General features: G+C 43.9%; 1 protein-coding gene across 3 annotated transcripts in view; it reads left to right on the top strand.

Moving 5' to 3' along the window:
- Positions 1-24434, top strand: part of Las1l (LAS1 like ribosome biogenesis factor) — a 29089-nt gene extending 4655 nt beyond the window's left edge. Inside the window, exons 4-14 of one of the 3 annotated variants that reach the window (XM_059250171.1) lie at positions 360-441; positions 1511-1789; positions 2123-2169; positions 3015-3124; positions 6318-6403; positions 6730-6780; positions 7090-7296; positions 7545-7692; positions 12720-13312; positions 22367-22517; positions 24074-24434. In XM_059250171.1, coding sequence (XP_059106154.1) covers positions 360-441; positions 1511-1789; positions 2123-2169; positions 3015-3124; positions 6318-6403; positions 6730-6780; positions 7090-7296; positions 7545-7692; positions 12720-13312; positions 22367-22517; positions 24074-24215 — 1896 coding nt within the window. In that variant the 3' untranslated portion in view covers positions 24216-24434. Of the gene's footprint in view, positions 1-359; positions 442-1510; positions 1790-2122; positions 2170-3014; positions 3125-6317; positions 6404-6729; positions 6781-7089; positions 7297-7544; positions 7693-10428; positions 10607-12719; positions 13313-22366; positions 22518-24073 lie in introns of those variants that run through there. The other 2 variants (XM_059250172.1, XM_059250173.1) reach the window with 2 other exon arrangements.
- The last annotated feature ends 442 nt before the right edge of the window (positions 24435-24876 follow it).

The following is a 24876-nucleotide window of genomic DNA, read 5'->3' as shown; positions in this document are numbered from 1 at the left end:
GTGAGGGTGGGTGTGTTCTTAACCGTGACAAAACTTCTGGAGCTCTTGTGGGAGGCAAGGAAGGATAAAGGTACCTAAGAAGAAGGAAAGGGTAAAGGGAGGCTGAGAAGGTAATTACTAATGCCCATTCACAGAAATCTCTTGGAGGAGAATGGGTGGAGGGAGGTAGTTGCCTTTTATTTTAACACTACTTCCAATGAGCAGTAAAATTATATATATATTCCTGCATTTTAATCTTGATTATCAGTAAGACTGGAATCTTCACTGGGGGTAGATCGTCAGGGTGATTCATCCCTGAGTTTCTGCAAGCTTTATTATTTTCTCATTTCTAACTAAACTCATCCTCCACCCCTAATCAGGTGAACATTCCAGACTGGGTTGTTGAACTTCGCCACAAGCTGACCCACAAGAAAATGCCCCATATAAATGACTGCCGCAGAGGTGAGTGTCAATGAGTGTGATACCTATCATAGTTAAGCTCATGGGCCTGGGCTAGGTGGCATTTGGGAAAGGGGGACAGAGAGGAGGATTGTATCTGGTATCAGGACCAGAACTTGGGTGAAATATATTGTAGACTCATTTTGGCTACAGTATAAAGGGCTTTCACAAGCTTAGTCATCACTATATGTAGTATTTTCATATGGGAAAATCCATGTATGAAAGTATGAAAAATGAAACCAGGATTAGTATTACATTGTTTCAGGTTTCAGTATGGCTTGGCAGTGTACTGTTCTGTTCCTTTTTAAATTTCAGAGTTATTTTATTTATGTACATGAGTGTGTGTTTGCTGTTTGTCTGTGGGTACCTGTGGAGGCCAGGAGAGGTTGCTGGGCCCTTGAAACTAGGGTTACAGGCAGTCGTGAGCCCCCTGCTCTGGGCTGTGCTCTGGGATCTGAACCTGGGTTCTCTGCAGGTGCAGCAATTGCTCTTAGCTGATGAGCCATCTCTGTAGTCCCAGTGTTCTGGTCCATTTTGATATTTTAATTGTAGGGTATTTTTTCCTCTTAAATTTTGCTGTGTAGGTAGTTTAGAAGTGTGAAGGGGTGTGTTGAGAGGTGTAAACCATAGTGTCATGAACTCGGGCATTCTTTTTATATTCATTCCATCTTGGTTAAAAATCCCTGATGTCGTCTCTCCCCTTGTAATCAGGAAACTGAGATCTAGAAAAGGAAAGTGACTTGGCTAAGGCCATGGAAGTAGCCAGTGTAGCTAGATTTCAGTTCTCCCATTTACCACCCCTTGCTTTATTTGGCACCCATGTCTAAGGCCAGTATTAGCCTCCCCCCACCCCCCAGGAAAGATACTAGTGAGCAGGAGAATGCAAAGAACAGGCTAAAGCAAGAGAGGCTCAATGTGGATATTTGAGATTGTAACCCTGGAGTCATGTCTCGTCCTTAGACGTTCCCATTTATGCATACAGAATGAGAGTAGAGGCACAGAGAGCTGGGGACCTGATAGTTACTTACCCATAGTTGATCCTATGGCATATCCCCCACCCCACCTCTTCTAGGTTGCAACTTTGTCCTGAGTTGGCTCCAGAAGACATACTGGAGCCGTCAACTGGAGGATACCCTGAAAGAGACCTGGGAGTTGGAAGAGGACCAGATAGAGACAGAAGAACAACAAGAAGAGGAAGATGAAATTATTGTTGATGTAGTGGAAGAGCAACCAGAGCCTCAGGATGATGACAGAGATGAGGAGTTGGCTGTCGAGGATGATGCAAACAATGAAGACATTACAGAGGCAGCTTCTCACCCAGAACCATCTCCAAGACATAAGGAGTTGTATGGTAGGTATTCATGTGGGCAGAGAGGGGCCCGTCTGCCTAGAACACTCAAGCTTGGGATCAGTACTGCTTATTTCCCTGATAGAACATTTTCTGTGGGCTGTAGTGAGTCCCAGCATAAAAAAATTACTGTTACAAACTGTCTTACTGGGATAGTTTCCATGGTGTAATGGTTATTGCATTTGCTGTATCATTTTTTTGAGTTATGTGAAGTAAGTGGGGAAGGAATTTTAGTTCTTGATTTACAGCTCAAGAAATGAAGTCCAAGAGGCTCAGATTCTCAGAGGGAATGGGAGACTGGGCTTCCTTCCCTACTTTCTTCCATTCTGTTTTCAGAAAAAGCACGAGAACTGCTGGTATCATATGAAGAGGAGCAGTTTAAGGTAAGTGGCCTTGATGCGGCTTGCTGTCACCTGCCTCAGCCATTTCTTCCCTCTTGCCAGCTACCTGAGAGAGAGAGATCTTGAGAAAGAATTTGAAAGTTGCAAAGCATGAGGGAACTTCTCAGAGAATTTGGAAGAAAAGTGGCAAAGCGTGAAGGTATTTCATGGAGGGGGTGGAAACTAGGAAGGAGACCAGCAGAGTCTAATCAGATGATCCTGTGAGCTGATGGAAGGGAAAAAGTTTGATGGACCATCTGCTCTGCTGTTGAGACCTGGCAATGTGCTGCAGTGTAGAGCCCGGTGATTCTCAAGATGACCAGCAGGTGGGGCTTACGAGCTCCCCTAGAGCAGAGGAGACTTAGGTGCACTTTTTATAGCAAGGTTCAGAAACCAGTTCGTTTACTCTCCCTTTTTCACAGACAGATTGAAAGCTTGGATGAGGGAAGGGACAGAGTCAGGGTTATATCCACAGTTCATAATAGAACTAGGATAAGAACCTGAGTCTCAATAGTTCTCTTGCTCCCATAATTTGTTTCTTCCATTTCTTCCTTACCCTTTGGCCCCCAAATCGCTGCTCATCTCAAACCATATCCTCCCATTTGACACCTGTATTAGAGTATCTGTTGAGTGGGAGCCACAGAGGGTTTGGAGGGGTGAGACTGGGAGAAGGAGAAAATGTAGTCATTTGTAGTTGCTGGGCCAATAAAGGAGCTGTGGGTCCATCTTGCATGCTTTGTACTGTTCCTTAAGGGCAGTGCCCAGGTACTATGAGAAGGGATCCTGGAGGAATTTGGGGTGGGTTGCTTGGCAGAGTCACACTTCTGATAGACTCTCTTTGCTGTCAGGTGCTGGAGAAATATAGGCATCTACCTCAGGCTGTTAAGGTGTGGAATAACCTTTCCCCACGTGTACAGTGTATCCTGGAAGAACTCAAGGGCATTTCATGGGAGAACAGGTTTGTAACGTGGTAACTCTGGGTTACCTGCCCTCAGGGTAGAGGAGAAAAGCCATACCTGGTGATAGAGACCTGTAATTTGAGCTACTTGGGAGGTTGAGGCAGGCAGGTTGCAAATTCATAGCCTGCACTACAGAATGAGTTCAGAGCCAGGCTGGGCAACTTAGTGAGACTATCTCAAAATAATAGTTGAGGGGGAAAAAAGTGTCTGGGGATATGGGTCAGTGGTATCATGCTGGCCTAGTATGCACAATGACCTGAATTCAATTCTTAGTAGCAGAAAGAAAGCACTTGTCATATTCTGGCTAGCTGATCTCTGTTGTAGGAAATCCTAGAGGCAGTCCTCCTCCCCCGTATCATGACTGTGTCTTCTGTATGGTCTGCTTCCAGCCATGCCATCTACCAGGTTGCCTGCTGTGAGTTACTAGAACAGCCAGAGTTAGGAATGCCTATAGTCATGCCTTCCCTAGCAGTCCTTTTCCTCTGTCAAATGGAATGTAGCAGTCTTGGCAAATTGATAAAGGCTTTGAAGCCTGGCGGCGGTGACGCATGCATTTAATCCTAGCACTCGGGAGGCAGAGGCAAGTGGATCTCTGTGAGTTTGAGGCCAGCCTGGTCTATAGAGTTAGTTCCAGGACAGGCCCTAAAGCTACACAGAGAAACGTAGTGGGTAGCCATTCCAGCTTTGATGGAAGTTCCAACCCCCATTGAGGCTTCGGTAATGGTCATGCCTACAAGGCAGGGCTGAGAGAGGACGCTGAAGACCCGGGTTCCAGATGCACGGGCTCTCTTAGTTCCTGGACCCTGGACGCTGGAGGTAGACCGAGTAGAGTTCTCCAGAGAACACCGCCGGACTGCACCACGCCTTTCCCAGATTCTGTAAACTATCCATTCACTTGTAAGTTACCCCACAAAATAAACCTCCCTTTTAACTACGTGGAGTGGCCTTAATAATTTCACCAGTAGAGAAACCCTGTCTCAAAAAAACAAAAAGAAGAAAAAAGGAAAAAGGCTTTGGTATCTAACACCTCACTACTTAGTCTTGGGATACTGCTAGTCTGTTCTTTCAAACAGCTCTTGGAAGATGTCAGTATCTCTTAGGTAGTCATGCCTAGGCAGACAAAGGAAAGGCCTTGTCAGGATGGCTGCTAGAGGCTCAGTTCCTTCCTCTCTCAGTATGGCTGTGTGTCGCTCTGCCCGCAAACAATGCTCAATTCAACCAGAGTAGGCGAAAATGTTGCTCTCTTGTATTCTGCCTAAATTCAGTTCGAAAGGGCTTTGGAGGACTTACTGCCAACAACCTATGGAGGAAAGAAAGCTGTGAGTGTGGTGTGGTTCAGTGGTAGAGCAGGTGCCTAGTATGCACAAAACCTCGGGTTTGATCTACAGTGCCAAAACAGAAGAAGGAAAAGACAAACCCCAAACTATAGAGGTAATGCTGGCCCTCCAGGGAAGGAAAGCTAAAAGATATCTAAAGTGCAGAGTTGAAAAACAGTCTATACTAGATCTGATGCAGGTGAGTTTGGATGGAAGCTTGTCATGTAAGCTGGGATTACTCTTGTTATCTTGTCTTTATTCTCAGAAGATTGGTTCCAAAAATGATGGTGCTGTTCCGGGCTTTTTGGTTGTCTGTTTTGTTTTTTGAGACAGGGTCTCCCTATATAGTTCTGGCAGGCCTCAAACTCACTGTGTAGACCAGGCTGTCTTGGAACTCAAAGAGAGATTTACTTGCCTGTGCATTCTGAGGGCTCAGATTAAATGTGTGCACCCCACCATGCTTCCAAAGGCATTTTTATTAGAATTTGCCCATGCTAGACTTCCTGGCTCTACCCTTCAGCAAAAGTCAGAGGGACAGCTTCCCCAGCAGCTGGGAAGAGCTACCCCTGTGCCCTACATAGTAGTGTCTGCCTTTTTGTGCGGAGCAGACAGCTGGTAGGCTGCTTTAAGTTGTAGGCTACTTATCTGAGGAGATGAGGGAGGGATGGTTGTTGGAAGGACAATTATTTTCTCAAACTTGGTCTGATGGATAGAAGGAACTGACTCTGTTGTCAGCCCTCTAGATACTAGGACATAGTGAAAGCTTATTGACTCCTCCTAGACCTAGTCAGCTGGGAGAGGCTCTTAGCAAGCCAGTAGCTGTAGAGAATTCACTGTTGCTGGTTTAGATTTGAGCTAGATGAAGCTGAGAAATCTCTCCTATTGCTGATGTTTTCAGCCCCTCTAACTTTGATCTGGGTTCTCAGTACAAAGTCCTGAGTCATATATGAACTAGCAATTGAGTACCTAACATTTCAACTTCCAGGATCTAAAAGAAGGTAGCTAGTAGCCGGGCCGTGGTGGCGCACGCCTTTAATCCCAGCACTCGGGAGGCTGAGGCAGGTGGATCTCTGTGAGTTTGAGGCCAGCCTGGTCTCCAAAGCGAGTTCCAGGAAAGGCGCATAGCTACACAGTGAAACCCTGTCTTGGAAAAAAAAAACAACAAAAAAAAGAAGGTATCTAGTAAGAAAGGAACATGTAGAGGATAAATGGGCAGGAGAAACAAAATATTGTAGGAACTGAGGTCTAACCCAGGCATTAATTTCTTCTGTCAGCCCAAGACTTTTTTTCTGTGATTTGAGTTACTCAGTTACCACTGCTCTCATTTATGGGCCTTACATCACCGTGTGCTTAGTACATGACTGTTCAAAGCCCACTGATTCCAGACTCTGGCTCAGTCCCTCCCCCAGGAACCGGAAGCCTAATAGCTATTGTCACCTGCTTAGTCTCTCCCCCTGGTACTCTGGCCATTTGAACCAGAGACATTAGCTGTTTTGGAAGTGTTGCAGGAATAGGTGAGTCTTCTGTCGGTTTGCATTCTAGTGTGTGTTTTTTGTTTGTTTGTTTTTTGTCTTTCTTTTTGGTGCTGGGAATCAGGCCCTGGCCCTTATGCACACCATGTTAAGTCTTGTACCATTGAGCCATAGCCAATGGTACAAGCCCATTAAGTCATTTCACCTTTAAATAACCAGTGAAACAATGCAGCATATTTGGAAAGGTCACCTTTATTTTCCTTAGAGACTGAGTTTTGCTATGTTACACAGGGTGGTTCTGAACTTCATGATGCTTTTGCTTCTTCTGCCCCCGTGCCTCCTGAATAGCTGGGATTGTAGGCATGTGCAACCATGCCTATCTAAACTACTGTCATTGGCTTTAGGAATGCTGTGCTGGATGCTTTTCTAGATGACGGCTTCCTCGTTCCCACTTTTGAGCAGTTGGCAGCTTTGCAGATAGAGTATGAAGGTAGGATCCTGGGTGTTCACTGCAGTCTTAGGGTTCTGTGTTTCTTGTGTGGGAACTCCAGAAGTAGGCTGGAGTGTGGGGTGGGGTGGGCTGAAACGTCAGCCCTTTTGGCTGAACACAATAGGCAATCCTGCTGATGTGTAGTAGTGGGACTTTCCTTAGATGGCCTTGAATTGGTTCAGGTGGGTTGGCATGGGTAGGGTGGGGGTTACTTAACACTGTTGTTGTGCCTTGTTAAATATGATTTAGCCACTAGCTAGAGAGCTAGAACAGCAGCATTGGAAGGGCCTTGAGAGGTCATCTAGTCCAACATCCTCATGTTACAGATGGTCAGACTGAGGTCCAGAAAGGGGAAGTTACTGAACCAAAATCACACAGTGAGTTATTGACAAAGCTGAAGTCAGAAACAGAGCTCTTTTTCTTTTATACTTGGTTTTGTATCGGTTGTTGTTTCCCAGATACTAACTGGTTTCTCTTTCCCTGCTGTTCTGCCTTCCTTTCCTCTTGTTCTGCAATGGCAATTCTTGTTGTTGGGACTTGGGTGTGTCTGCTCTTTCTCTTTGGTGTGCATTTTTTCTTCTCTTTTCCCCACCCCCTCTTGCTGGCTTGCTTTGGTGCTCTCTCATTCTCTTGCTCTTGATCCCATTGCCCTTCCCGTCCATCAACGGGTATCCCTCACAAACCAGAAAACATCGACTTGAATGACGTCTTGGTGCCAAAGCCATTCTCTCAGTTCTGGCAGCCCCTGCTCAGGGGCCTGCACTCCCAGACCTTCACACAGGCCCTGCTGGAAAGGATGTTCTCTGAGTTGTCTACCTTGGGGAACCGTGGGATCCGGCCTACCTACATCCTTAGATGGACCGTTGAGCTGATCGTGGCCAACACCAAGACTGGTGAGGAAAACTAGCCCTAGTCCCAGGGCATCACAAGCAGTGGTGTAAAGTACCACCATGTGGACAAATCCCTCTCTTCCTTTTTCTTCTCAAAGCCAAGTAAACTGGGCACTCTGGATGCTTTGAGTAGTTGGAAAATACAGGGTGGAGATTTGGGGGGATGAGAGATTGAGCCTAATTTTTGAGGTCAAAGACTGGGTGGAGGACTCACATGGCTTTTTATCTTAAGCCTCTTCGTTTTCTTTTAGGACGGAATGCTCGGAGGTTTTCTGCAAGCCAGTGGGAAGCAAGAAAGAGCTGGAGGCTGTTCAACTGTTCTACTGCCCTTGAGTGGCCCCAGGTGGTTGAGTCCTGCTTGAGCTCACCTTGCTGGGCCAGCCCCCAACTCCTTCAGCTGTAAGTCTTAATTCCGTCCGGTAGTAGGGGATGGCCCTGGAAGCCTCGGGGCCTTACAGCATTTAGACTGGCTGAATTGGAAGGCTCTATCTCGGTATCCCTTTCCTTCCAGTAACAGATGGGAGAATGGAGTCTGGAAAGGGGAGGGGTAGGGCGCTGCTGCCTATGGTCATTCAGTTGAAGACTTGGCTAAACTGAGTCTGTGTGAGAATGCTTAGCATAGTGGCCTGGCCAGAGTAAGTGCACACTAAACGGGAGCTGGTGTTTGTTATTGAACCCGGGTCTCCTGGCTCCAAGCCCAGTGCTATCTCCTCTGTTTGCTTCCCAAAGGATACCTTAGATAGTTACTCCACAATCCCCGGGCCTTCTCAGCAGAAGGAAGGTTTAACCTGACATCCTATTATATTTGTGTTTCTGGACGTACTTGTCATGGTAACCATATCTCTTTCGAGTCCCCTTAACTCAGTTCTCTCTAGGTTGTGTGGTTAATTGGAGTGTTGTTTTGATTCCTGTAAAGATCCATGGTTGTGTTCCTTTCCCTCTTCTCTGTCAGTCCCTGGCCCTAAGCTACTTCCCTCATTCTCCTGGAAGCCTTTAGTACCTGATTCTGTTCCTGCTATTGGGAGCAGTATTGTTTCATTTGAGTGACCCATTTGACCTTGCATTTTCTCAACTCCAGAGATCTGCATTCTCCACCGTATGCAGCAGCACAGTTCCATTATTCAGAGCTTTGCTCTGAAAGCTAACATCCCAGTATCCTACTTGGTGACCACCCTGTCTTGTCCTTTTCCTTTTCCTCCTCCTGTCCCTTGACACTGCTTTTGACCCGTGTCCCAGCCTCCATCCCTTTAGTTCTTCCCTTCCTCTTGCTTCCCCAGCCTTGTCTGTAGTCATATCCCTTATCCTTAGCACCTTCTGGTCTAGTGATCCTCCAGCATTGTCTTACTTGCCGACTCTCAAGCTGGGGTTGATTTCCCTGCTCTGTTTCTTCCATTCCTCAGCCTGGGTAGCCAGCCGCGTTCTCCCTGAGAAAAGCACATAGCCCTGCTCACTGCTGCCACCGGAGAGTTACAATTTTCAGTCGCATTCTAGGCTTCAGTTCTGTGTCTGAGCATTTGTTTACTGACCACTTTGTCTCCAGGCCTGGAGACTGTTCTAAACACATACCATTGACCTCAAGTCTCTCCATTTCACCCTAGCTTCCTCCAGTACATGAAGACATGTACCGGGTCTCCTTCAACCTGAAGTTGAGTCCTCTTGAGCTGATCTGTCTCTGCAGTCAACACCACTAATCTTCAGTTTGAGGTGGCCTTGCACTGCATCAAAACCTGTTCTTCTGTCTGTGCTCTGGAGTCAATTCTGCCAGCATTGTTGGGGCCCCATGCCAGTTTCTCTTTTGTTTAGCTAGTTCTTACCCTTTATGAATGTGTCTGAGTTTTTTTTTCCATCTTAAAAGAGTAATAACACCAGCCACATCTGCTTTGACCATGCATATTTTTGTTGCTTATTACCAGCTTGGCACTTTATCTTTTCCTGTCTCCAAAAAGTGGTTCTCACTCATCATCTTGATTTTATCACTCCTCTTTCCTCCTTAACCTGCTGCAGTTTTGTTGGTACTCAGTTCCAAAGCCACCTTGACCTAATTATGCAAACCAGGTCTCCTCGTTAATTTCTATATCTGCTACATTAATGCTGGATGCCACACCTTCCTAGAAATGCCAGGGCTTATTTCTAGACCATATAAACTTCTCAGCCTACATCTCCTTAGTCCAGTCCTTTTCTTCTGCAATTCAGATTCCTCTGCTCAACTGCATGTTCAACATCTGCCTTTGGATGGGCAGGCCAATGCCAGAGGTATCTTCCCTTACTGTTACAGATCTCACTTGGTGCTAGAACAGTCTATCCTTTGTTGACTCGTAAAGATTTTCCAAATTTGAGGTTTATGTTGCCATGTCTGCTCCTCCCTACCCCTGTGTCTCCTTCCCTCTCCTAGACGAGCTCTGCATCAGCTATCTGTACACCAGCATATCACACAAATCCAGGCACCAAACAGGCCTTAGTAAATGCCATTGAACTGAATGAAATAGCCTCTACTATCACCTTACCAACAGTGCTTGTGTTGGTAGGATATGACCAAATGTCTGAGGAATGAGTGAAGTGGGAGACTGGATGCCAAGACTGTGTTAGTTTCCTGATTGATCTATTTGATACAAACGTGTTTCTTGAACCCTTAGTGGCATCTGGGCTACAGTCCTATTAATAAACTAAAAATGTGGCCTTATAGACAGACAAATTCAGCCAAGGCAGGAACTTCAGGAGATGGGAACCAGCTGTATAGCCACGTTGTCAGATATGTGAACTCTGGACTATAAGTGACAGGATTAAGAAATGGGGAAGCAGGCTGGGCGGTGGTGGTGCACGCCTTTAACCTCAGCACTCGGGAGGCAGAGCCAGGCGGATCTCTGTGAGTTCGACGCCAACTGGTCTACAGAGTGAGTTCCAAGACAGGCTCCAAAGCTACAAAGAGAAACCCTGTCTCGCAAATTAAGAGTTTCTGGAGGAGCTAGGCTAGAACATCAAAGGAGAAACATTTGCACATTTCAAGAAGAGAAAAATCAAGGAAGTTTCAAAAGTGCAGAAGGAATGTAGGATGTGTACGTACTTAGGGGAGGGAGTGAAAAGAGCAGAATGGAGAGGTTTGATTAGATGGCCTTCAAGGTACTTTCCAATCCTAAGTGCCTGCAGAGGGGAAGCTGCTGGTCTTGGAGAAGTTTGGACCACAGAGGTCTTCTCCCAGCCCAAGCATATCACAGGGATGCGACACATGCCAGCAGTAACAGCGGCTCACTTGGGTACGATTCCTTGTGCACATATCCTACCTTTCCCAGAGAATCAGTGAATTTACATCACATCACCCATAATACAGAGTGGGAAATAGAGGGGTTGTGCCTAGGTATGCTGCAGTTAGGACCAAAAGTCCCTGTAGCCTGTCCTTAGGTCTGAGGTTTTCCATAATGTTCCACATAGATTGAAATATGGCAGAAAACCTGATACTACTATGTGATTATAGAACTCTATTTTTTTTTCAGAGAAAATGTAAAAGTTACCACTGATAATTAAGTATCAGGCATCATGTTTCTTTTTTCAATAGGCTATTTCCTTTAATTTGACACAACAATCTTGGGAGGTGGAAGTATAATACATTTTGATAGATAAGGTATCTAGGGACTGAGGATTGAAGTACCTTAAAATCACAGTGGTTTGTTGATAATGGATGAGAATCGAGGCCTGAGTTCTATGGGTCTAAATACCAGCCCAAACCCATGACCTCAGTCCCAGGCTGTGACAGGCATACTCAGGGAGGAGGCACATTTTATGATTCCTATCAGCACAGCACCTAATGGGCAGGCTGGAAGCTGGGGACAGCGGACGGGTAACAAGCAGCAGTGACAAGGCATCTTGCCAACATCAAACGCCTGGGGATATTTATTATTAATCACACTAATGGACAACAGGGAGAGGGTAGGGTTGCTTCCTGGCTTTTCCTCACATAAAAAGTTGCAAGCATTTCAGGAGCTTCCCCCAGCCAGGCGATCAATTCAATTTGAACCAGTGTCCTCTTGGAATATGAAATGGGTCCTGCCAACAGGGACTCCCAGTCTAGTCAGTAGATCCCAGTTCTGTCCCCAAAGACCAGTGGCCAGCCATATGTGACCAGTCTGCATGCGCTGCTTGTGCTCCCTCCGTAAAACATGCCTAGTTCGCACTCTACACTTCTAGAAGGATCTGCCCCATCCCTCCGTCCTGCTGTGTGTGCCACAGTGCCGGCTACCTCTTAGGGGCCAGGCTCTGTGAGGTGTGCTCACCCTCATCCTCCCCAGCAGCTCTGTATCTGTTAGGGGTTTTGTTGTTAGCATCGTCTGTTCTGTGCAGAGTATCATCTTGTTGAATTCTCCTCTGTTGGACCCTTCCCGTTGGTCACCAAGCCATGCTCTTGGTGTGTCTGTCCTTGTAGCTTCCTCCTTGCCATGTCTACCAACAGTACCTTAGGTCCTCCCTAACCAACTGTTTTGAATTGTGAAAACAGGTGCCTCCCTGGTCTTCCTGTCTCTAGGCTGCCTTGCCCTGGCCATCCTCCATGTGATTACCATGGTGATCTTCAGGAATGGTGACTTTGACCTGTCCTGAGAGCTGGCAGGTGGCCTGCCCCACGATGCACACACTTCCCTTCCCAGCCTTCTTTTCTTCCCACAGCTCCCCACACAGGCCTTGCCCTCTAGCCAGGCCACTCTGGCCACAGGCAATGTGCTCCCTCTTGTCCCTGGGCCACCTGGGCCTCACCTACATGAAGCCCTCTCCAGTCTCTGCTCCCTCCTTGTACTTTCTGCTTCCCCTTAGCTATTACAGCACGCCCAGCCAATTCATGGTGCTCATCAGGCCTCCCTTCCACATTCTCTTTGTCTCCTCAACTGCTGCTCTTTTCTTTCTTTCCCTCCATTCCAGGCTGGGCTGTAGCTGTTCCCATAAGGAATCACACATTGTGTTCCATGCAGAAGAAGCCCAGCACACTCTCTCCATCATATATCCTTGTCCCTCAGGACAGATTTCCTCAGTTAGACCCAAAGAAGAGAATGTTCTCCCATTCTGATTTCCAGCCCCGTATGCCCATTTTGGCTAGTTTGTATATTTATGGCGTGTTTCAGTTCAGACTAGTAGCTGTCACTCATTGCCTGTCACTGTGTGCCAGACACTCTGCCAGGCATTCTATGTGAGCATTCTTATTTCCTCCTCCCAAGAACCCTAGAAATTAGATTCCGTTATTGTCTTCATTTAATGAGAATAGAAGTAAAGCTGTAGCAGAGAGCTGAACCAGCATACATGGTCCTGTTTTGCATTCTCTCTGTTCTGTTGTGCTGCCTTTCAAAGGCAGGTGTGGAAGGTCAGAGAATAAGTTGAAACCCCAGTGTTGGGCTGTGAAGTGACTTGAGACCTTGACCTTTTCCTACTCCATCCCTCCATTTGCTTAGAGTCTTCAAAGCCATGGGACAGGTCTTGCCAGATGAGGAGCAGGAGAAGCTGCTGCGTGTCTGTTCCATTTATACTCAGAATGGAGAGAATGGTGCGGGAAAGTCGAGCGCAGGTTCCTCTTCCACTGGGAAAAGTCCATACACATTGGATACCTTACATCAGGATCTAAAACCATCTGGTTCCAACTGTGAGTCTGAAGAAAATACTCAGCAGAAGGAGCAAGGCAGCCTTAAGGATGCCAAGCAAGGAGAAGGCAAGGAGAAGGAGGAGGAGGAGGAGGAAGAGCAGGAGGAGAACGAGGAGGAGCAGGAGGAGAATGAGGAAGAGGAACGAAAGGTCTTTCAAGATCAGATGGAGGAAGATGTAGAGGAAAGTGATGACTTGGCAGTGGAAGAAGAGGAAGTGGATGACGACGACGATGATGATGACGACGACGACGACGACGACGATGATGATGATGAAGATGATGATGAAGATAGAATGGAGTTGGGGGCTTTCTCTCTCATGAAGGAGTCCTACGTTTTTGAGAATACTAGGACCATTTCCCGGAAAAGAGAAGCGCTGCAGGGTTCAGCATGGCAAGTAAGCTCTGGTAAGTAACCCCTAAACCCACTTACTTTCTTCTTTGATTGATTCCCTCCATTCTTGGTTGGCCCCTCCTCTGCTTTCAGTCTCCCTCTCCCTCTCCTCCCACCTCTCTTAAGGTTGAGTTTCACAGTGTAACCTCAGACTTGAGATCCTGTGGCCTTAGCCTTCTGAGTGCATGCCCCACTATCCTCAGCTTTAACTCTTTGAGATGGAGGTCTCACTATGTTGTCTACACTGCTGCTGTTCTTTTGGGTTCAAGTGACCCCTATTTCAGCCTCCTGAGTAGGTAGAGTTATAGTTTCATACCACTGTGTTCTGCTGGCTGACTCTTGAGCCTTTCTTTCACCCTAAAGACTAGATGAGAAAGGAACAAGATGTAGATAGTATATGACAAGCCATAGACAACCGGGTATATGAATGGCAAGTGGCTTCTCTCTTAGACTAGAGTATATAAGCATCAGGGACCACTGTCAGACTGATCACAGTTTCATATAAGTAGCACATATAAGTACCTGTGTGCGATCCCTGGGCAGTAGAGCAAAAGAATATGATAGGCCGGGGCCATATATGCATTAGGGCACATGCTTTCATATATACTAAGAGTGCTTTCTGTGTACACATGGAGGCTGACTGGTGGTAACTGGTTTTTGCTGTGTGTATTGGAACTGGAGATGAGATCAAAAAATAGAGTGGTTCAGATTTTAGGTGTTCATCCAAGTCTGTGAGATTGAAGCCCAGAGGGGACGCAGGGGAGGCTTGGTGATCGTGAGTGAGGTGCTTGAATCTGCTTCTCTGAGGGTAGTCTTTTGAATTACTTCATTTAGTTTAAGGAGGAGCCTTAAGGAAGGCAGACATGGATGGAACAACTAGAACAGTCAGTATGGGGTGATACATGTCTGCATGCACAAGGAAACTAGAGGCAGGGGCATGGTCTGTGTACCAAAGCATGGAGAAGGGAAGGAAAACAGCTGGGCCCAGTAAGGAGAAAGATAGACTCAAGACTGTCATTGAAGGAGCTCATGGGGAGAGCAGTAGCCTTTGCCCTATGAAGACAGGTGTGGAAGAGTTGTGGTATAAAAACTCTTCAGTGGTAGAGCCAGAGGTGAGTGAGCAGTGTGTGTGTGTCCACATCTGATAGGTAAATCATGACATAGTAACAGAAAAGTATCTTAGGGCAAGGAAGGCTGAAGTTTGGGGTCTTTGTAAGTAGCAAAAGGGAGAGGAACTGGCACAGGAACAGTTATATCTGTGGGGTGGGGTGGGGTAGGGTTAGATGTGGGTGTAAGAGAAAAGTAGGGGCAGTGAAGAGAATCTCAAATAGGCCATAGTGTTATATATGTTTTCTGAAGAGAAAGCAGAATCAGCTAAGAACCATGAGATCCAGAAGGGAAGGTGGGAGCCTATGGAGGGAGTTATGACTAGGTAGTGAGAGCCATTTAGAATTGGCTCTGTGCTGTCACTGAGGGGATATGTACAAGGATGTCAGGCTAAAGAGATATGGGCAGTAATATACATAGGTCTGGGAATGTTAGTGATGGGAATGGTCAACTCAGTGCTAGATAGAACCTGTGGGGGTGACCCTTGTGTGTGAAGATATCTGTATTATTGGGTGATAAAGATCATTAAGACAGATAAAAGTTCTTAAAAGGGCCAGGATTACGGAGATGTGCAGATAGAGGGATAGCTCTTTTCTTTGTATATGTACAATTCTGAGGATCAAACCCAGGAAATACTCAGACTAGGCAAGTGCTCTTCTTTTTTAAATTGACATATAATTGTGTATATTTATGAGATACAGTATGATAATTTGATACATAAGGAACAACCCTCCTTGAGTGACTTCTATGGTTTTTGCATAACAAATTGATCCAAGGCTAAAATGTCATACATCCAGAGGCATAGTGACAGGGAGAATTAGGTTTCATCCCAAAGTGAAGCATCTTCATGTATGTATGTTTTGGGGAAGTTGTGGATTATGAATTAGGAAAAGTTATGCTATTAAGTCCTTCCCTCCCCACCTTGCTCACATTCCTCCCTCTCCTCCTCTCCTTTCTTCTCCTCTATCTGTGTGTGTATGTGTGTCTGTCTGTCTCTGTGTTTCTGTGTGTGTATGTCTGCCGGTCTGTCTCTGTGTGTACATGTGTGAAGAAATGGGGACATAGAGATTTCTGGGGTTTGTACTTATTTAGAGTTGTGGGAGGCATGGAGTGGAGTAGGAGACATTCATTAAATGGGATGTATATGCTTCTGCACACCTCCTTGGGAGGTAGAAAATGTGATCTTTCTGTGCATTGGTGGGAGTGATAACCTTGTACAGAGCATGGGGAGCATGTAACTTCTGAAATAGTATCTACCCTTAAGGGTGTGCCTGTGTATTTTTGGGCAAGGCCACTAAGAAAGGACATGGCATTCAAACACATCATGGAGGGTATAGCTGTATAAACAATTTCGATCACTCAGATAATCCTCAGTATTGGTGGGTATGGAGAGGGCATGCTGTGAGAATTCTGAGATTTCTACTAATTAATGCATTGATACAGCCACATCTGAAGATGTCTTTGTTTTTGTAGTGATCTACGTGAGAAGAATGTGAGAAGGAACAAAAATATCTGTAGCTATGTGTATGTGTATAATGTAAGCACATGCGGGTAAGAATTATAAAGTGCTAAGGTGATGGAGTGCTAAGATGTACAGAGGGGTATTCTTGAGAAGTGGTAACAGTGAGGACAGGGCCTAGGGTATGTAGAAAGCCTACGCTGAATTGGTTAAGAGAGTTGGGTAGGTAGACCAGGGGGGTGAGCCTGTGTACCAGTAGGAAAACCAGCTCATCAGCCAATTTTTTTTTTCTGGAAATATTTTTATTTAATATTTTTAAATTAATCTTTTAAGTTTTCATGAAAGTATACATTGTATGTTAAACATATTCACCATCATACCTCCCTATCCTCATTTTGTATTCCTCTTTCATTAGTTTACCTCGTTTCCCTAGACAACTAACATGTGTACTTTAATGTCAGACATGTAGTACATGATTTCATGCGTCTATATAAGATTTAGAAACCACAATTGAGAGAAAGCCTGATATTTGTCTTCCTGAGATTGGCTTACTTAATATGGTTTTCTGTAGTTGCATCCATTTTCTTTCAAATGTGGCTTAGTTCTTTAGATGTGGGAGCCTGTTTTCAGGTTCCTCATGGCTTTACCCAGCAGGTCCGCATAGAGAGGATGATTGGACCACAGGCCTGAATGCAGGTGTCTGAGATGGTCTGCACTTGGCTTTGCTGGGGGGAGGTCTTTGGCTCCACCCCTTGGCATCTCTATAAATACTGTGGGGCAGAGACAGTCAGGGCCCGTTGAAATAGGTTCCAGGCCCTCTCGAGGCTATCCTTTATTTTCTATCTGATTATCTCCAAAATCTAAATCCTTCTATCTAATATTTCCTGCTGTTCACACAAGAAAACTCTGGGGAACTGTGGGGTTGGTGGGTAAACGTCCCACAGAATGGCGCCTGAACAGGGAGTAAAAAAAGAAAGAAAGAAAGAAAAAGGGACTAAAGACAAAGGAAAATAATAGTTATTACAGAATTTTTGGAGAAAGTGCATTGTCAGATCCTGCCAGTGGGAAAAAAAAAGGACATGTCCGGTGTTGTAATGGAATATATATATTAAGGGCAGGGGTTTTTATCCTTGAGAGAAAAGGAAAAAATGAACTGGAAGAATGTCTGATGCTGCAGTGCAAAAATCTTTTCTATCAAAGTTTCTATCTTCTATCTCTTAATTTCTATCTGTGAAAAATAAGTATAAGGTATAGTGTAGGAAAAACTTAGAAGTGTAAGATTGTGTAGAAAAAAATTAAGATAAGTAAGGCAACTAGACAGAAAAACTCTTCAATTTTCTAACTTTGGGGGCTATGAGCACAAACTGGAAAAAAACCTTTCTTTGAGCTTTACGGGTAGTAAAAAAAAAAAAAAAAAGCTTTTCTTTGAGCTTTACGGGTAGTAAAAAAAAAAAAGCTCTTCTTTGAGCTTATTGGGCAGAAAAAAAGTTTCCTATGGAAGCTTTTGGTCTGGGGACAGCTGAAATACTAAGTCCAAGCGGCAGGAGAAAGTAATTTCTCCCTGAGGCAAAAATACGGGTGTAAGAAGCCAAAAAGTTTAAAGTTCAGAAGTTTTGGGGAAAGTTGGTCTTTCTCTTGGGGAAAAAAATCTTTCTCTTAAACTAAAAGCTTTTCTTGGAAAATCTCTCTAAAAAGCCTTAATCTTTCTCTCTCAAACTAAAATCTCCCAGTGTCCCATAATTGAAAACTTAAAACGCTTGGTTCAACTCTCCCATTGCAAAAGCAAAAACTTTGAAAGCAAGTCAGGTAAAAGAACCAGAAGTTGACTTTCAGACCTGAAAAGAACTATGGGAAATGAAGTCCATAAGCTAGCTCATAACGGCAAACTAATATAAGAGAAGTGCATTCTGGGAAAGGTAGTTTTTCTGCTAAAGATGGCGAAATTGCCTTGAAAGACTTGTCAGCTCGAAAATATGTTCATAGTAAACTTAAAATATAGCTTTTAAAAGGTAAGAAGGAGGAAAATCATCTAAGAGTTTGTTGAATGTCAGTTCCAATGAAAAATTCAAAGGATACAGGACTTGGAGAACCTCCCGTTTTTTTTGGCAACTTTGCGAAAAATACCTTATTTTCCCTAATAGCTGTGCTAACAGCTTTACAGTAGTTCCACAGGAATTTCATTCTCATCCTGAAGTGATGAATTTGGGTAAAGGGACAGCCTCTAACTAGAAACTGTTTGTCAACAAGCCACTTTAAAATCCTTAAAACAAGGGAAAGCAGTTTATGCACCTAACGTTTTAGATATGAAGAAACGTATGGGAAAATTTAAAAAAGTTCTTTACCTCTTAAACAACATGCTGAATGATTCCTTTGCAAATCTAATAAGGAGACAAATAGGTATTCAAAAAGAAATGACTACTTGATAGATGGAAACAAACTTCAGAAAATCTGTCTTAAAAAATAGTTGCTTCGCCAGGTGGTGGTGGCACACGCCTTTAGTCCCAGCACTCGGGAGGCAGAGGCAGGCGGATCTCTGTGAGTTCGAGGCCAGCCTGGTCTACAGAGTGAGTTCCAGGAAAGGCACAAAGCTACACAGAGAAACCCTGTCTCGAAACCCCCCCGCCCCCCAAAAAAAAAGGTGCTTCACACCTGAAAGTTCCTTATAAGAAATCAATGCTAAATATCACAGCTGCTAACATCAGGGGTTAAAGCTAATGAAGTGAAAATATTAGATCCTGAAAACACTTTTTCTCATAGTTTAAGCTAATGAAGGATATGTTTCATGAAAGAACATCTGTGTTCTTAACTCCTTTGAATAGTAGCAGTTTTGGTGAAAATATTAGGCTAATAAAAATCTATCAGAAACATCACCATTGTTAAAGAACTCATGGCAAATACAGCTTTAAAAAATTAAGAAGGGGCCGGGCGGTGGTGGCGCACACCTTTAATCTCAGCACTCGGGAGGCAGAGCCAGGCGGATCTCTGTGAGTTCGAGGCCAGCCTGGGCTACCAAGTGAGTTCCAGGAAAGGCGCAAAGCTACACAGAGAAACCCTGTCTCGGAAAACCAAAAAAAAAAAAAAAAAAAAAATTAAGAAGGGGAAAATGGTATCAGAGTTTGGTGATAAGTATAAAAAGCAAATAAATCAATTTTCATGATATTGAGGTTCCATCCTGCAGTCTGGGGATAGTAGGAGTATAAAGAGGCTTCCAGACTGCTGAGGAGCTTGAGACAATTGTAACTAAGCTTTGGCAGTGTTTTCAGGCCTGCTGAAAGCTGCAGGTCTGGAACCCCACTCCAGTGTAGACCACTATCTTCTGTTGGGAAATTGACTGTTAGGGAATGACTAGCTAAGCAATTCAGAAACAGAATATTCCTTACAAGGTTTTTCTTTTTTCTTCCTTTTTGGGTTTGCTGTAAACTGACGTAGCTCTTAATGGAGTTTTTGTGAAAGATCTGAAATGCATAAAATACTGTTTAGCAACACTCACTAAATCCCAGAGTTGAGAGAGCTATTAAAGAATTACACTCGTTTCAATCTATCAACAACTTTTAGAATATCAAAGTTGACAATAAGCTCTGAACTTTAGAAATGATGTGTGTACTTCCTGTCTAGTTAAGAGAATCTAATAGAGATAGTGATGATAATTAAGGGTAAAAAGTAGAACATTATTCTCTCTTGTTAGAAAATGTTAAATCTCTCCTAAGTGTTAAATCTTTAGGTGTTTGCTAAGTTAGATATATGCTAATGGTAGTCCTATATAAGTTTGTAAAATAGATCTATAGCGTTTCTTTAAGAATATAAACTTGCAAGAAGTATCTAAGGTAGTCTTAAGACATGTAGTAACAAGCTTGTAAGAAGTAAAGATGCTAGTTGTAAATGTAAGTTTAAATAAGAATATAGAATGAATATAAAAAGTAAATAAGAAATATATTTGCTAAAGTAGTTCTATAGTTTCCTTAAGGAGTATAAATAAGTAGATATTAATATGTTATATGTGAGTTTGTGAAAAAATGTAAATGTTAAATGTGAGTCTATGCTTAATGTATATGGTGAAAAAACCTGAGAGACAGAAGATAGTGTCCTAGGAGACTGCAAAGCAGACAGTCTGAGCAGTTTTCAAAAGCTCCAGAAGCCACTAAGAAGCTAAGAATGGCGGACGCCAGAACCAGCACAACCAGGCATCCGCAGCTGAGATCCGTGGAAAATCAACACAATACAGAAAAACCTGAGCTAATAGCAAAAATGGTGCAGTTTAAAATATTACTATAACTAAAAAGGTCTGGCTTGAGAATGAAAGTTGCAGAGATGCTTGTTTGAACTAAAGTTGTTAACTGCAAAAAGTTTTGGTTGTAAAACGTCTTTTCATATTTGGAAGTTGAAGTCTGATACCAGAATTTACTTTTTTTGAACTTTTTGAACTTGAATGAGATAAAACTACAAAAAGGTCTTTGTTATAGTTTTCTTCATATTTGGAAGGCTGGTACCAGAATTTATTATTTAAATTTTGGGACTTAAGAAATGAACAATAATGATTTCATTGCAATGGGACAATTTTGAATTTACTTATGGTGATGACTTAGGAACTGTTTTCTGGAATTATTTGTGTTAAAAATGGAACTGTTTGCCGGGCGGTGGTGGTGCACGCCTTTAATCCCAGCACTCGGGAGGCAGACCCAGGCAGATCTCTGTGAGTTCGAGGCCAGCCTGGGCTACCAAGTGAGTTCCAGGAGAGGCGCAAAGCTACACAGAGAAACCCTGTCTCGAAAAACCAAAAAAAAAAAAAAAAAAAAAAAAGGAACTGTTTATGTAAAAATGGAATTACTTATGGAACTGGTTTTGTGTTACAAATGAAACTGTTTAAATGGAAAAGTTTGGGTTTTCTAACTAGGCTTGAGATTTTGTTTAAAAAATTTATAAAGAAAAGGGAGAAATAATATTCCTTAGTCTATTTAATTAAAAAATATTTTCTTGTTATTTGAGTGGATTAATGTTATGTTTTGTTAGTTAAGAAATACAAATGGGTACACCAAGAGATTCCTTTAAAGTGTAAAGAGTTTTATTAAAAAACTGCTTTTGGATGTTTTGCTAAAGTTTTCGAAGTATTAATGGTTAGATTGAGAATATTGCTTTTTAGTATTGGTTTGTAGGAATTTAAGTTTGGGTTTTTCTAACTAGGTTCGAGGTTTTGTTTAAAAAAGTTTATAAAGAAAAGGAGGAATTATGACTGAATTAAGGTTGAATATGTTTGCAGAAATTATGTTAACCTATTGATATTAATGCACCCTGGTTTTGTGACGTTAAAGGAAATATTTAAGTTTGATGTGAATACATCAGAAGTTTTTCCTATGTTCTGTTAGCAAGAAAATTCAAATGGTTTTATTAAGACTTAAAATTGTAAGACTGAGAAAATTGTTAACTATATATAGCACCATTTATGTTAATTCAAATGTTTAAGAGTTTGCTTTGAGATATAAGATTGAGAGAATTGTAACTATGTATAGCAATAGTTATGTTAACCTGTTAATGGTTATGATGAAGCTAAGTGATTCTTTAGGTTTGCAATTGCATTAAGAGTTTTTGGTTTAGAAAGGGCTTGGTGCAGCTAAAGACTGCTGTAGTCACCTTGGACCTAATCCAAAAAAGAAATGCCATCTATATCATCCTCTACTTCCATACTGGGAGGTGTAACAGTTATGGAGATTGCTGTGAGCTCTTAATAACGAGCTATTTTTTTTATATATTTAGAAAGGGGGACCTGTGGGAGCCTGTTTTCAGGTTCCTTGTGGCTTTACCCAGCAGGTCTGCATAGAGAGGATGCTTGGACCACGACCTGAGTGCAGGTGTCTGAGGTGGTCTGCACTTGGCTGTGCTAGGGGGAGGTCTTTTGCTCCACCCTTTGGCGTTTCTATAAGTACCCTAGGACAGAGACAGTCAGGGCTCATTGGAATAGGTTCCAGGCCCTCTGGAGGCTATACTTTATTTTCTATCTGATTATCTCCACAATCCAAATCCTTCTAATATTTCCTGCTGCTCGCACTCAAGAAAACTCTGGGAAACTGTGGGGTTGGTGGGTAAACGCCTTGCATTTAGAGCTGAAAAGCTTGATTTTTATATCACCTTTTCTATTCACTCCTCTGTTCTTGAACACCTAGGTTGCTTCCATGGTTTAGCTACTGTGAATAATGCTGTAATAAGCACTGATGTGTAAATATCTCTGTGATGTGTTGATTTTTGTAGTCCTTTAGGTAAATAAGGTTTCTCTGGGTTTTTATTGTTAATTGTTTTGTTTCTGTTTTGAGAAATCCTTCTCCTGACTTCCACAGTGGTTGGGCTAGTTTAGATTCCCATCAGCAGTGTATGAGAGTTCCCTTTCCATATCCTTACCAGCATTTATTGTTACTTTTTTTTAATGACTGCCATTCTGACTAGGAAAGATGGAATCTGAGTATAGTTTTGACCTTTCACAAGCTCATACTTGCCACCTCTCTTTGTTCTACAGAAGACGTACGATGGGGTACATTCCCTATAGGCCGAATGCCAGGTCAGACTGACGACCCAACAGAGCTTATGTTGGATAATTACGACACCATGTATCTTTTGGACCAACCTGTTGTAGAGCACCGGTTAGAACCCTCCAAGTCCAGGAGTAGGTGAGTAGCTATGGCAGTGGGATTTCTCGGCCCTTTCACTGCCACCTGATGGATGAATAGGAAACAGAGTGGGGCAGATGAGTCAGTGGCCGTGCCCTTGTTAGTGCTCCTTTACCCTAGTATAGGGACCTAGTGAAGTGGCCACACAGATGATTTAGCACCCCTTCCAGGCTGAGTCCAGTTTTGAGGCTAGTGTCTTTGTGTATGCATCTGTCTGGGGCAATTGGAATTGAGAGTTCATTCCTGTTCTGCTTGCTTCTTCCCCAGGAGATGACTTAGACTCCTCTTCATTCTGGGCATTCTGGGAGAGGTCTCTAGAACCCAAGTGCCCCAGATGCAGATGAATAGAGGAGGTAGCTGGGGAAGCCAATTGCAAGTGGGATTCCATTGTAAGAGGCCCCTTCTCCTCCCACTAACCTGGCCCTAGGAAGGCTTGGCCCATTGAGTGCCAGGGTATAAAGAGGGAAGTGTGGGCTGGTGGAGCTGTTGACTTGGCCCAGCTTTTTTTTATTTTACTTATTTATTTATTGGGTATACAGTGTTCTGCCTGTATGTCTGCCTGCAGGCCAGAAGAGGGCACCAGATCTCATTACGGATGGTTGTGAGCCACCATATGGTTGCTGGGAATTGAACTCAGGACCTCTGGAAGTGCAGTCAGTGCTCTTAACTGCTGAGCCATCTCTCCAGCTTCTCTCCAGCTTCCTAGCCCTCTTCTATTAATAGTTTGTACATGAAATGCCCACCCTTACTTCTTTGCTCAGCCTCACCCTTGACTTGGCTATGTAACTGAGTAGATCCTTCCTTACTCAACTCTGGACCTCAGTTTCCTTGTCTGTAAAGTTGTGGGTGATGGGAAGGAATGGGGCTAGATTATCTCTAAGGTTTTTTTTCAAACTATAGATCTGCCTGAGTGAAGGCTGATTCTTAGCTCTCAGCTAGATGGCACCTCACTTAGCCAGAAGGACCTTTGATCTGCAGGAAGCGGGAACTGGAGTGTTTTTTGAGCTAGGTTAGGGAGACAGAGGGTAGTTGTGTACCTCAAGCAGTCTTAAAATATAGGGTGGAGTTAGATCATATTAATTCTATATCCCAAGCCTCATATTGAGCCCCTTAACTAGCTGTTAGATGTGGGAGGGATCCAGCCCAGCATCCTTTGGGTCCTCACTCAGCTCTAGGACCCTTGGAAAGAGGCTCTACTGAGGCAGCCACTCTGTTATCTTCCTGGGGCTGAGGTGGGACCTCCATCCCTTAATCTTAAGCAATATAGCTCTACAAGGATTTAACCTATTTTCCATAGTGCAGTTTTGCTTAATGCTTCATTTGAAAAGTTCTACTCTTCCATTTCTTCCTTGTGGGGACGGGCAATGGACAGGGACAAGAGCAGAGCCAACCCTGGTTCTCACCTGAAATCATTTGTCAGAATAGCTACTATCTCTTCTTTATAAAGACAAGCAGGAGGTTGGCCCTTCCCATAGGCACACACAAGTCAAGTCCCCTTAGCTCCTCCAGAGTTAGAGCTGCCCCTTTCCCCGACTGACTGCCCATTTTCTCTGCAGCACTCTGAGCCTCGGTTGTTATGGAGCCAGTAACAACTCTAGCAGCAGCAGCAGCAGCAGCAGCAGCAGTGGCAACTTGGAGGGCCTTCTCTGGAACCAGGGACAACTGCATGGCCTCAAAGCTGGCCTGCAGCTCTTCTGATGGCTGTCCTGATGCAAAGTGTCCTTTCGGCCCTGCTCTAGTCACAGCTCAGTCCAGAGTCCATCCATGGTACAGACTGGACAACCTGGGTGACAGTTCAGATCAGCTACGTCAATTCAGCTTTCCACCACAATGGAAATTTGAATTCCCCGCCCCCAGATTTTCTGTTTTGTTTTGAAAACTAATAAAGAGATTTTTGTTCTGGTGTTTGTGAGATGAGGGATGTGTCTTCTAAGGTAGACCAGTGTAATTCTCCCTTTACTTTGTGGCAGTTCTATAAATGGTGAGATGGTAACAAGGCTTTTGAGTAGAAGTTGGAGCCTGGGGCCTGTTAAGTATACCAATTGTGATTGCTTTCCTAGCTAGACTGTAGGTACACCTGCTGCATGGCTCCTTAAACTTATTTCTGCATCCCTCCCCTGTAATGTGGGTAAGCCTACATGAAAGCATCAGGGCCCAGAAAAGAGCTGGCTATAGAGCCCAGTGAACAACTGGGGCATGGGGCTTTGTGGGGACAGGAGGTAGCAGGGAGTGGGAGGAGGATCCAGTTTTTCCTTTAGTGGGCAACAAACAGGAATTGAAAGCTGGAAATATGTTATACTTTGTCATTTCTCTGTTGTTTGGCCTAGAAAAGATATAATATACTTCTGCAGTGGGCTTG

The sequence above is a fragment of the Peromyscus eremicus genome, chromosome X, assembly GCF_949786415.1.
Source record: "Peromyscus eremicus chromosome X, PerEre_H2_v1, whole genome shotgun sequence".
Classification (NCBI taxonomy): Eukaryota; Metazoa; Chordata; class Mammalia; order Rodentia; family Cricetidae; genus Peromyscus; species Peromyscus eremicus.
Note: the sequence above shows the minus strand (reverse complement) of the source record. Positions and strands in the feature narration are given on the sequence as shown.